Raw genomic sequence first — 13157 nt, forward strand, 5'->3', positions numbered from 1 at the left:
TGTTGATTCCTAAGTCAATGTGTTCTTTATAATGTTTTTAAGATGAAAATATTTCAAGACTACTTTTTAAATTCAATTATAATTTGAATGAATGTTCTCAATTAGGCAGCTTTTAGGTATGTGTACTATTCAGTACACATATGATATGAAGAATCAAGCACAAGGCTTTCATTCTCAAAGGAAAAAAGTCTCCACTTAGAGATGAGCTTTCATTAGCACAAAATTAATCTTGTGGCATTCATTATATTGGTCTCTTAGAAGTGAACTTCTGATGAACAGTTGCTGGGTGAAACTATGGCAGCACAAAGGACTTATAGAGTATATGTATTTAGATAGTATACTGTTGCTACACATCCACACTTAACCATCCAGTGACTGGGGAAAGAAAGACCAAGAAGCTACACATCATTGTAGAGCAAAAATTGGGGGGAAGGGGAGAAAGTAATGGAAGAAATTTTCACATATTGCATTATGGCAAACTCACTCTGACATTTATGTAATTTGACTTGCACTTTATGCTAACTAGAATAATCTGTCTGTGGCCTGTCAAACATTCATTGTACATCTGCTTTAACTATTAAGGAAAAGAATGCATTTAAAAATTAAAATGGAGTAACTGTGGTTCAGGCATCCAAAATGGAGCCAAGAGGCCATTGTGGATGTGGTTTCATATGCATTCATGAATCACTGAAAATTTGAATTATCTGAACTTTATCAAATGCAAAGACATCACCAGCCATTCTCAAAATAGTATCTGCTTGCAGCTTCTATCTGCAGTCTTATGATCAAGTTCTCTCCTTGTAATTATGCAACCATTTTGGACCCCAACCAAAACTTCACAAGCACCCTTCTTGCCATCTCTAGCTATAATTATTGATAAACAACTCATATAACTAACAATAATCTTGCAGTTTATGCCTTTATAAGCTTTCCTGATTTTGTAGTCTGGTGTAACATAATTCAAGTATTTCTTAAATCTGTATCCCATGATATAGTCCTCAGCTTGGCTCAAATAAAACACTTTTCTATTCCTATTATAGATTGACAAAAGGTAACAAAGCTTCTCTCTGGTTTGCCTGAGTTTATCCTTTCTTGGATTTGGAAATCTGGACCAGCAATGTATGTCAGAATAGACTCAGAAATCAAAATCAAATCAACTTGCTTCACTGATTTTCTGGGTGTATCTCACCTACTTTCCAGGGTTTGTTTTTGTTTTTTTATAAATTTGATATCCCAGGCACATATGGTGTTTATTCCACACAAGGTGGAAGGTCATGAAATTTTAGAACATTTTGGACTAATTTTGTCAAGAAAATCAGTCATTCTGGATAGTTTCTAGTGGTTCCCAAAGTGTGGTCCCCAGAGCAACAGCATCACCTGGGAACTCACTAGAAATGCAAAATCTCAGGTCCTATTCCAGACCGACTGAATCAGAAACTCTGTAGGTGGGGTCAGCAATGTCTTTTACTAAAACCTGCAGGTGATTCTAACATGAGCTGAAGTTTAAAAACTAGTGGTTTAAGGTAAAAACTCCACATAACCTATAGTAATTTCCCTCCAGGACATTGAAAAATCTGGTCTGATTCAGTGGCAATGTCTCGGAAGAGCTGTAACAGTTTTCATAAGACTATGTCTTCATCTTAGGCTCCTGTTGACTTAAAAAAAATAATAAACTCAAGAAATATGAGATCATTATGGGAAAAATAAAAAATACTATACAATAAAATATAATCATCCTTATCAATGCAGATATTCATGTAAAATACATTTTTAAAAGTGGACTCAATATACATACTGTTCTATAATTTGTTTTATTCTCTTAACAATGCATTTTCTATTTTACAGATGAGAAAATTGAAGATTAGGAAGGTTTACAGCTTATCTCAGGCCCTACCTAGTTGAAAGGAAGAACTAAGATTTGAGTTCCACCTACCTAATCCCAGAGCCTTTGCTCTCAATCAAGGTGCTATGAAACTACATTAAAATTTTGCACAGCTAAATAATAGTGTGTAATATTATGTAATCAATAATATTATTAAATAGAGCTACCAAGAAACTCACTTATTCTCACAATACAATAATCATTCTCAATCGCACATCACTGAATACATTCAAATTTTTCAAGGCAATATTTCTCAAAATGGAATCATTGAGTTAAATGGCTTGCTGTTGATACATTTTCAAATTGCCCTCCAATTTACTCTATCAACAGTGTATAAGGGTGCCCTTTTCTTCACTACTTTAAAACTATGTTATATTATTGTTTGTCTTTTGTTCATTTCTATTTTTTGCTATTAATTTTTAGCTTTATTTCACTTTGATTCAAGAATGTGACCTACAGGTTTCACTTTTAGGAATTTAGTGAGTTTTACTTTGTGGCATAGTACATACTTCAACATTCAATACAAGAATATCAAACTGAACACAATGATTATAATGCTAAAGTAATCTGCCGTTGTTTTATTTTGCTTGTTTGTTTTTTGTTTTTCTTTTTTTCCTTCTTCATTTTTTCAAGAACTGGGGCATACTTTATGGTTGGTCTTCCATCACTATTTCATTTTTTATTTTTCTCACTTTTATTTCTAATCAGGAATGTTAAGTTGAACTATGTGATTTTCACAGTCTCCCATAATTCATTACTCTATTAATTTCCAGTTTGTACAGAAAAATAAGCAGCCATATATACATTTGCTGTATTACTTGATGCACAAAGGCTATAGGAGTTGTATCCTATTATTCTGTTCAATTTGAAGTTACTTTGTTCAATTTGAATTCTTATTTGTTGCACAGGTTTGCATAATTACATGTTTTTATAGTCCTTTAGCCAACTGGTTATCTAAGAGGGGCATGTGACTCATTTTTCGTTAAAGGTAAATCTATTTTCAGCAGATTTACCTCTGATCCTTAGACAGGCCTGAAACTGACCTGGTGAGCCCTGCATGGATTAACCTAGATGGGTAACTGCTTAGTAGAGAAGCTGAGCTAGACTGGGAGTTAGGACGGGGAATCCAGCACTGTATGCACGTCACTTAGTCACTGTGATCCTCAGTTTCCTCCTTGAGATGACCTGCGATGCCCCTTCAGTGCAGGGTTTTGTGAGGAATGAATGAGATGCTATATGAGAGACAAGGTGCCAGGAAGAGCCAAGGTCTTTGCCAGAACAGGCTTGTCTGCTCATTCTCCCTGAAGTGGAGGGAGCAGAATTTGCTTCTCAGAGATTTTATTTCTTTGAAGAAGAGAAAAATGTTTCAGCCAAAAGAGAATTAAATAGGCAGTCTGCTCACTCTTTCATGTTCATTCATTCATCATTTATTATTCATTCATTCAGTGCAACAGTCAACAAGACCCTTCCTCCCTTCATGAACCTTACGTGTTAGTAGCAGAGATGGGTAATACACAAGCACAAAAGCAAGATCAGTGATGGGCATCGTTAAGAAAAGTGGGAGAAAGAGCCAAGTGCAAATGGGAAGTTGTTCAATGGGCACAAAGTTTCAGTCATGCAGGATAAATAAGTTCTGGTAGCTCATAGAGCCTACAGTTAACAGTACTGTGCTGTGCACTTGACAACTGTGTTAAAGGGTAGATCTCTAAATATAGGATCACTAGGTGTACACCTGAAACTAATATAATTTATAAATCAACTAGACTTCAACAAATAAAAATAAAATAAAACTTTATGTAGGAACAAAATAGAAAAAAAGGGTAGATCTCATGCTAAGTGTTCTTACCACAAAAAGATGGGCAATATGACACTTCCTGAGGTGATGGATATTTTTATTACCTTGATTGTGGTGATGCTTTCACAGATGTATGCATATGTCCAAACTCATCAAATTATGTACATTAAATAAGCACAGTGTTTTTCTTTGAATATCAATTAATACCTCAATAAAACTGTCAAAAAAAGAAAAAAAGTGGGAGAAAAAAACCCAGAAAAGGACCAGATGGAAGAGGCATAATAGAGAGAATGTTTTAGAGAATGTGGTCAGAAAAGAACCATTTTTAATTATTCTGGAGAATTAAAATCTTAATTAATAAACTGCTTGGTAAGAGCATAATGTTTGAAATTTCCAAAAAACTTTCATGCAACTTTTTCTTTTCTCGTTTTGTAACAGCATTTTGAGGCACACAGTCTAACATGATCTGGATTTGAGAAGTCGCCACAAGGAATCTGAGACCCGACTGGACAAAATTTCAAACTAGTGACCGCACATACCCATTTCTTGTCTGGTGCTGCTCACACCTAGGCCATACGTCTCTAACACATCCTTTACTGTCCTCATGGATTCATCATACTTGGCTGCCAGGCCAAGGAAGTTATAGGAACCCATGTTGATGACATCTTTGATGATTCTTCCAGTAAACCTGCAGAGAGAAGGGCCAGTGAACATAAGGGGCTTGCTCACATAATGCCATCCCAGTGCCCATAAAAGACTCTCACAGAGAGATCTTAGCTTTGGCCCAAGTCATATATTTTCTTTTTTAATTTTGATTTGCACCGTTGTCACCACACATTATTTTGCCCTTAGGGGAGAGTAAGCCCGTCATGAAGCTGGGCAGAGCATCAGGAAAAAGTTTCTGGGTCACGGAGTATTACTTAGCCCTGGTTTTCCCTGGGTGCTTGCGTTTGTGACCCCTGTGCTCTGGTGTAAATTTAAGCGAGAACTTTCCAATGAGAAAGAGCCATGGTCATCACTGTCTCCTTCAGCAAGAAGGAGGAGGGTATAATTTGTCAATAAAGCTGAAAAGGACTCTTCCCAGCTGGCTCTATGTACCTTGCACCTTCTGATACACATGTCTCTTTCACTACAATGCAAGCAAGCCACCCTTGGTCACTTAAATATTGTGACTTCCCCCAATGGGCTCAGGAAGGCTTGCAAAGGGATGAATAACAGAAGGCCAGCTGTTCCATGCCTTGGTTTTTCAAATCTGTAATCTGGTGCCCATGCTAGAATTTCCTTGAAAGGGTTTTCTTTCAACCAAGCCCCTCCAGGTGGCTGCCTCACCTAAATGTCCAGTTGTAGTCATCTGAAACCCTCTCCATCACATCGAACAGAGCCCCCGGGGCACTGCAGATGGGCCGGTTCCAGTTGTCTCTGACTCTCATGTAAAGGTTCCGTGTATAAAAATTCTCAAAGTTTTGATACAGCGGCACAAAATCCTGTTATAACAGAGGCAGAAGTTTACCTTTGGTCCCTCACTTTTTGTAGTTCATTGGCAATTGAAGGCTAAGAGACCTGAAGGAGCCATGAAAATATTTCATCTACAAGTATTCCAAGCAAGGTTCTGTGGAGAAAGGGACAGTCAGGGTCCACAACTATCTCTGTGAGGATTCCACTTCCAAAGAACTTACATTTTAGTGGGGTAAGTGAAAAATGTGACAAATAAGGGTCACAAAGGTGACAGCACCATACAAGTCCTGACATAAATTCAGGGGACAAGGAACCCCTATCAGTCCCATCCAAAGGGTAACAGGAGGTGTCTATGTCTAAAGCAATTTACTTGGAAAAAATTTGTTGGATGATAATTCAGTCTTAACTTCATTGACTGTGAGTCTCCCCACTTGTTATGTTTTTAGACATGGGGATGAACTTAAACTGTTGGCTCTGTTGGTATAACTGTTGGCAGGTGACTGAGGGCCCAGAATCTGAGTTGAAGAGCTATGGAGACACTTGGCTTCTCTCATAGTCACAGCACTATTTTGCTGTATAAAGTCTCCTCTATGCCCAAGGGATTTGCCGTCCAGCTGAGGCTCAGAGCAAGACACATCTGATTTTGGCATCTAACTGCTAATATTAAGTACAAAGTAGAGAATGCAAAACTTGACCAAAGCCAAGTACTTGGGGTGTTTGTTAAGATTTAATCCAGGGAAGGAGGCACATTTTGCTGGAGGAATCAAGTGGCTTTCTGTAGGAGGGGCCTTGGAGATGGGCACTGAAGGTGGAATGAGGTTGCCACAGGCAGGAATGCTTGGAGAGGGTCCTTGGGGTGAACGGGTCTCTTTGCTGGAAATTTGGGGTGTATGTGAGAAGAATGAGTAAGAATTAAACACAAGGTGGAGACTATCCCTCTTAGTTTAGTCTATAATGGCTCCCATCTCACTTGGAGTCAAAGCCAAGGTTCTGCCTGGTCTGGTCCCTGCTTCCTCTCTGATTCCCCTACGATTCCCTGTGGTGTGGGTGGGCCTGCAACGTCAGCTGGGTGCGGAGAATGGGAGTCGGATGTGTCCATAGGAGGAACTTGGACACTATCCTGGAGGCCGCAGGGAACCACTCAATAATAGGGAGTGAGCTTTTCATCCTCCTCCCATCTCCTCTGAGTCCTTTGCTCTCCTTCCCCTTAGGAAATGGAGCCGATTTCCTGAAGGAACAAGGAAGACCCTGGGGAAAGGCTTTGTAGAAGACGTTCTTATGCTACTCGTCTGACCCACTCATCTCCTGAGCTGGTCCAGTCCAGAATGAAATGATAGAATCTGGTTTTTATTGGCAATGTCATTATATTTAGAGGAATATGGTGATTATCTATAAGAAAGAATGCTCATAACCACACACTGGGGGCTATCACGTGTGAATTTGAAGGATGGATGAGCAACTCTGCTGATTACATTTGTAAGCTGAATATTTCATACCAAATTCATTTTCTCTCAAATAGCTAAATATCCTTATATAGGTTTTATTATGATTTAAAGCTACAAGATTATGACAATCCATTATTCCCTTTTATGCTAACAGGAAATGGATATGTTTTTGGAGAAAAAAAGATTACATAATTCTAAGAAAACATTTTCTAATTCCCTCTTTGATTTAAAAACATTTTTCTAGACATTTTACTGATTTGTAGATTACTCTATATCCCTAAACATTGTTTGTGTTGTTCTATTTCTAATTTTTAATTTCTTACTTGAAATGACATCATAGAAACTCATCCTTTCAAGAGGAAAGAGAGAGGATGTCTGTGAGTAATATTTCTAGACTCAGAATGGGAATATGATTTTAGATTTTATGAGAATTCTTACTCAAAATAGAGTTAACAGTTGATTTAAGAGAGACATTAACAGTTGGTTTAGGAAAACAGTTGGTTTTGGATAGAAAATAATCAAAATATCCTGTCTACAAAATTAATTTCAGACATGGAGCCACAAGATACTCAAAACACCAAGACAGAGAGGGCACAGAAAACATAGAGTGCAAACTATTGGACTTATGTGGAAAAGCAGACCCAGCCAGATGAGTGACTTGAGCTCAGGTCAACCTCAAGTTCCATCCATTCTCTCTACAGTCATTTTAGAGTGACCTCTGGCTGGTACTTGCCCCAGTTTGTCCAAGCTTCCCTCTAAAACATCAATGGTGACAAAATACATGAAGCACAATATGGAAAACTAAGCCTCACAGATGGCCATACCACAAAGGAGGATGCACTCATCACAAGGAGCTTGGCACTTACTCGAGAAAAATATCTGAGGCTTCACGTCATTGATGTTTCACAAAGATGTGTCATCATGGCTCCCCAAGGGAAGGTGGGGAAAAAAAATTCCACCTTGCCCAATCTTGCTCCTGGCTCAGAGATCCAGAATTTCTACCTATGAGGAAATGGGTAGCTAGCTCTTTACTGAGATAAATACTATGAGGGCAAGACAAAGGGATTCTATCCAATTCTGCAAGGTCAGAGTAGATTTTCTGCCAGGGAATGATCTCCATACTCAATAGAAACTTTTATTATTTAGGTACTTGAATCTTCTCTGACAAAGGGATGGACCAGTTTTTTAACCACATGGAGCCATTTCTTTGTGGGTGGTGTGAACACTAACTCAGATCTGAATCTAAAGCTCAGCAGTCTACACGTTCCTGAGAGGGACGGTGGAGCTTGGAAACTCTAGAATTCAAGATCTGGTCCAGGGAGGAAGGGTTGCTTTTTGGGCACCATCCTATTTCCCTGCACCTGTGAGGCTCCCTGCCTCTGTGTGGATGTCTTTTCACCTGACGCATTCCTTTAAGCACCAGTGAGATTTCTTCAGGAGCGGTCAACACCTTCCAAAGGTCACTGAAATCTAGTCTCAGGTAAGCCTCCCATAGCATTTTAACTATGTCATAAAATGTGACAATGAGTGTGTATATGTCCATGAATGACTGAAAAATTGTGCTGAACACTGGAATTTGACACAACATTGTAAAATGATTATAAATCAATAAAAATGTTAAAAAAAACTATATCATAAAACGAAACTGGATTATACATTGTAAAAACAGAAGCATTACAATACGACATATTTTTATCCATCTGTAGATTTAATTTATCATTTGGCCTACTTACCATCTTTAGTTTTCTTCCTTACACAAAAGGCTAGATATGACAGTGAACCCCAGCCACAAGGACACAATCATTTTTGAGATAGGGTAAATGAGGGTTCAGCAAAGCCTAGCAATTTAGCCTCAAAAGTAGCTTTGTTTTCTTCAATATAACACTCGTTTTTTTTTCCACCTTGCATATGCGGTAATTGGTAAATTTCTAAATGTTACACATATGTGTCTCCAACTTTTATAGACAAATCAATAGGAAGCCAGAAAATCTGAGTGGATGAAATGGAAATTATACCCAGTTATATAACCAATGCTTTTTTCAATAAACCATGCTGTAGGACTACGTGTTTAAAAGGAAGTGAAGATAACATATCTATGTCCTACTGTGAAAAATATTACCAAATTTGTGACTCTTTTTACTTGATTTAACTAAATGCTCATTCCATAGCAAGCAGAATTGTGGATTTGTAGATAAAGAGAGAATCATTATAAAATACAGTTTGTCATTTGTGTCTACATTGACACTTCTCACCTAAGATCTCATTTTATATCATTTCCTTTTGAAAAACAGCTGGTTCTCTTACCAGAGCTGAGCTTAGAATAATGATAAAATATGTTTGTTTGTTTTCTTTTCTATTGGAAAGGATAATGGTCTTATAAACAGTTCTTTGAGGAATGAGAAACACAAAGTAAAGACGGCTAAATTAATTTTTCATATTAAGAAAATAGGGGAGGTTGAATAAAGATAACAGACTCTGTGTTGTATGTATTCTACCACTTACCTAAAAGACCTGTGAAATGACAAAAAGTAGATATTGTCAAAAAATAAACTTATAAATGCTTAGAAAGACAGTTAAGATTATCATCAATGAATCAGGAATATTGAAGTAACATAAAAGATAGAACATAAATAAGATCTGATTAGTGTAGAAATAAGACCATAGGAAATCATAGCACTATAACATCTATGGAGAAGACTGGTGTGAACAGAAGCAGGAATCTTAAAGCCAAAAGTCAATGACAACAAGAAGTTGATACCCCAGGTGATCCATTGGGAACCAAGACCTCTTTGTCCTCCTTTCATTGGGTTAATAAGTAAGAAGCAGGTGCACTGCCCACAGCACAGAGCACCGTGCTGGGTGGCAAGACCTCAGTGAAAGAGCACTGCCCTTGTGTAGAGAGGTGGGACACCCACACAGCAAGAACGAAAGCCGCTGGCCCCAGCAACTCATTCCACTTCCCTTCTACAGTCACTCAAGACAGCTGAATATGTAAGCAAATAAGAACCCTTAAATACAAAAATGAGCATCAAACAAAATGTCATCGCTATTTGAGGAAAATAGCACAATATGAGGCACCAAATTCAATAAACAGAACTAACATTTAATAAACGATTAATAGAGCAAACAGGAAAAGAATTAAAACTACATAAGTAACATGTTTAGAAAGACACAACAAAACAGTGCATCCTTTAAAACAGTTAAAAGTCCAAAAGTATAATGGAGACAGCAGAGAATGAAATTAATTAACCAGCATAATCAGCTGACTATCTTTCCAGGTCATAATGACAAAGAACAGAGGAAAGAAAATATGAAAGAGATACAAAAGCTATGACGAGCAGATCCAGGTCCAGTGTCTTTAATCAGACTTGCAAGATTGAAGGAAGGAGGAGGAGAAGGTAAGGTGGAAGAGGAGGAAGAGAAGGTAAAGAAAGAGGAGGAGGAGAAGCTTCCAGAGAGGAAGAAAGGTTTGACTCCCAAGATATAAGTGTTCTCTCAACTCCTGAACAGAGCAAATAGGAGAAAACCCATACCAAGCTACATCCTGGTTAAATTTCAGAAGGATAAAGGGAGAATCTTAAAAGTCTTCAGAGAAGGTGAAAAGTCAGTTTATATACAAAGGAATCAGAATTAGATTGCTTCAGAATTTTCTTAGGTGGCAGTGGTGGGAAAGATTATGAGGGAAAATTGTTTTGAACTTAAAATCCTATACTCAGCCAAGCCAGCAACCAAATGAGAAATTCAAATACAGACATTCTAATATATGTAAGGAGTCATGAGTTGCACTCCCACAGGCCTTTTCTGTGATAATTGAGCATGTACCTCAATAAAACAATGAAATAACTATGGAGGAAGACAGATGCCAGTAAAAAACAGTGAATGAAGAAACTGATAAAATATGGGTTAGCCCAAGCAGTTCTGTATATGTACTATAAAGAAACAGAAACTAAAATTTATAAATAAATGACAACCTGGAGAATGAGTATGTGGGAGGAAGAAAGTGAAACTTTATGAACTTCTTCTGGTCAGGGGAAGACTCTAATTTCTAAATAATGGTACCTAAATTCTAAATATATGTGTGAAGTATTCAAAGAGAACCATTAAAAAAATAGTAGGGGATATACTATATATAACTTCTTAACAGTGACAAGGAGGAAAAAATGCAGAACAAAGAAAACTCAATCAAATGTACCAAAATTATAAAAGGAAAAATATTTAAAATTCAAAACTTTTAAATGAGCAACAGAAAATGTGAATGTAAAATATAAAGATGGCAGAAATAATTTAAACAAATCAGTAATTGAATATAAAGTTTAACCATGTGGAATTATCAATGTATGACTGTTTTTGACCCCCAAAAAACCAGCAAATTCTTACAGTTTACTTAAGCAATTGTTCATAGACCATATTATTAAAATACAGAAGCTTTCACATTTGTTTTAAAAATAAATCTATATGCTTTTCATAAGAGACATAAATTTACATTAAGAGGTTTTGGTCAGAGATGCCTTGTGAACTGATTTAGGTTTAACAAAAACCATGTTGATTGTTAGGTGAGAAGAGACTGGAGGTGTTGAAGGTAATCACATAGTATGACCACCCACAAGCTGCTGGCTTGTACATTCAGTTCCTAGGGAAACCCTCTCATTTTGGACCCACCCAGATCCAACCAGGAAGGCCAGTTTTGGGGCCATCTGTTTGATTTGGACAAAACCACACCTCACACTCAGTAACCTTCATAAACCCCATCCTTCAAATCACTCGGAAGAAAGACCATCTGGGCAAACCCTGCTGTTACTTCACATACCCGGTGTGGATTTCAAAGACCAATTTTAATTCATGCAAAACATTCAGAACTTTATCTGAAAATTTTCTACAGCTATAACTTACTTGAATCCCCTTTGTTTCAAGTGAGAGTTACAATCTCTGGAGATGGACCAGTAATGTTTGGAATTTACTTGTAGGGATACTGGGATAATCTGGATCTAATGTGAACAAGGAATTGCAACTGAAATGTTTTACATCAGGCTGGTGCCATATGGCCTGCGTCGTGCTCAACCTGCCATCAAACCGTAGGGACTGAGAAACATGACTGCTGCTTGAAGTTTTTAAATTCTCTGATGATGCTTGACATTCATTTGACTATATTTGCTGACCTCCTCTTCTGGATTAAACAAAGTTGGGCCATTATATCACTGAGAAAGTAATTTATCTAGAAATATTTAATAAAGGGCAGTTCAACTCTAGAGTTGCCTTTGAAGGGTTAAAGGAAGAATTTAAGTAAAATATTTAACGTTGTATCTGTCTGTGTTGTCCTTTCCCTTGTTAGTGTCTTCTGGTTACCTCTGAAGTCCAGGGAGGCAACAGGGGATCTTGGATGTGTGTTCTCTGTACTCTGTTTAGTGCTTATCCTGGAGGAATATTTTGGTTTGTCTATTCCTTTTAACTAGCATTACTGGTTGACTCAGTAAAAACTGAGTGAATCAGATATCAATTGATTCAGATAAAGAGGATTATCAGGGCTTTTATGTTTTGGAGTCAATTACTGGATGTTTGGGCTAGAAATCAAAAGGATGAAAAAGCAAAAAGAAATACTACATTTGGGGCAACACTTCAGTTGAATGGCTGGTTTGGTATGAGAGGAGTCATGACAGTGAGAGAGAAAAGAGGGAACGTGGATTCATAAATTCTTCTATTCGATTAAGAAAAAGAAGTGAGGAGACGGACATGTCAATGAGCTTGACCACAGTAACCAGTTCACTGCGTACGTGTACATTGAAACATCCTGTTGTGCACACTAAATCTATACAACTTCGTGAAAAACAAAATAAAAATGGAAAGGATGAGTGCAGAGTAAACGAGTGTCACAGGACATGAGAGCATCCAGTGACGATCTTTGTAAAACACCCGTGAGCTCCTCTCCACCAGCCCTTCCTGGATGTGCTCTCTGTCCTGGTGTCACGTTGCTCAGGGCTGGTTTGTCTGATGGGACAATCTATTCTGCATACACAATAACAGGATTTTAGATTAGAATAACACTCATTTTTGCTACAAAGAACCAGGGGTCATTTGAAAGCAGCACAGTCCACATTTCAAGCAAGAGCCTTCAGGATGTGCCTAAGACAGCTTGTTAACACAGCAAGAAGTCCAGGACTGGGGGCAGTATTAAAAGGAGAAGGCCAGTCTGAAGGCCAGGGTTTCTGGTGGCCAAGTCCCACCAAAAGTACACATGACTGGAGCCATTGCAGATTGTTAGACCCTGTTACTCTGAAAGGCCTCAATCTCTAAAAAGCAGCTCAAAAGGGAAGAACACAAAATAACAAGTGTGTCGTATAAAAGGTGTGTCTATCAGTCAGTGGACTAATGCCCTCTACCTCACAGAGATCAAACAGATGGAAATCGCTTATTTTGTTTAAAAAAATGAGACACAGATCTATTTAATGCAATGCCTTCTTCCTGGGAGGTAGTTCTACAGCTCTTGGGGCAATACTGAGAGGTGCTGCGGTACAGACAGCTGTGCACTATGTACATGCTGTTATTCAGAACTCAAGCACCCTGACCCCAGATGAGGGGAGCGTGG

The 13157-nt window shown here is 38.0% G+C and overlaps 1 protein-coding gene across 2 annotated transcripts in view; it reads right to left on the reverse strand.

Moving 5' to 3' along the window:
- Nucleotides 1-13157, reverse strand: part of LOC102513007 (serine palmitoyltransferase 3-like) — a 150784-nt gene that overhangs the window by 116316 nt on the left and 21311 nt on the right. For both annotated transcript variants that reach the window (XR_004313106.1, XM_032461816.1), the window contains exons 3-4: nt 5007-5161; nt 4217-4365 (exon numbers count right to left, since the gene is read on the reverse strand). Coding sequence is in view for 1 of the 2 variants with exons in the window: in XM_032461816.1 (XP_032317707.1) it covers nt 4217-4365; nt 5007-5161 (304 nt within the window). In the remaining variant the exon portion in view is untranslated. The remainder of the gene's footprint in view (nt 1-4216; nt 4366-5006; nt 5162-13157) is intronic.

Source organism: Camelus ferus, chromosome 19 (genome assembly GCF_009834535.1).
Source record: "Camelus ferus isolate YT-003-E chromosome 19, BCGSAC_Cfer_1.0, whole genome shotgun sequence".
NCBI lineage: Eukaryota > Metazoa > Chordata > Mammalia > Artiodactyla > Camelidae > Camelus > Camelus ferus.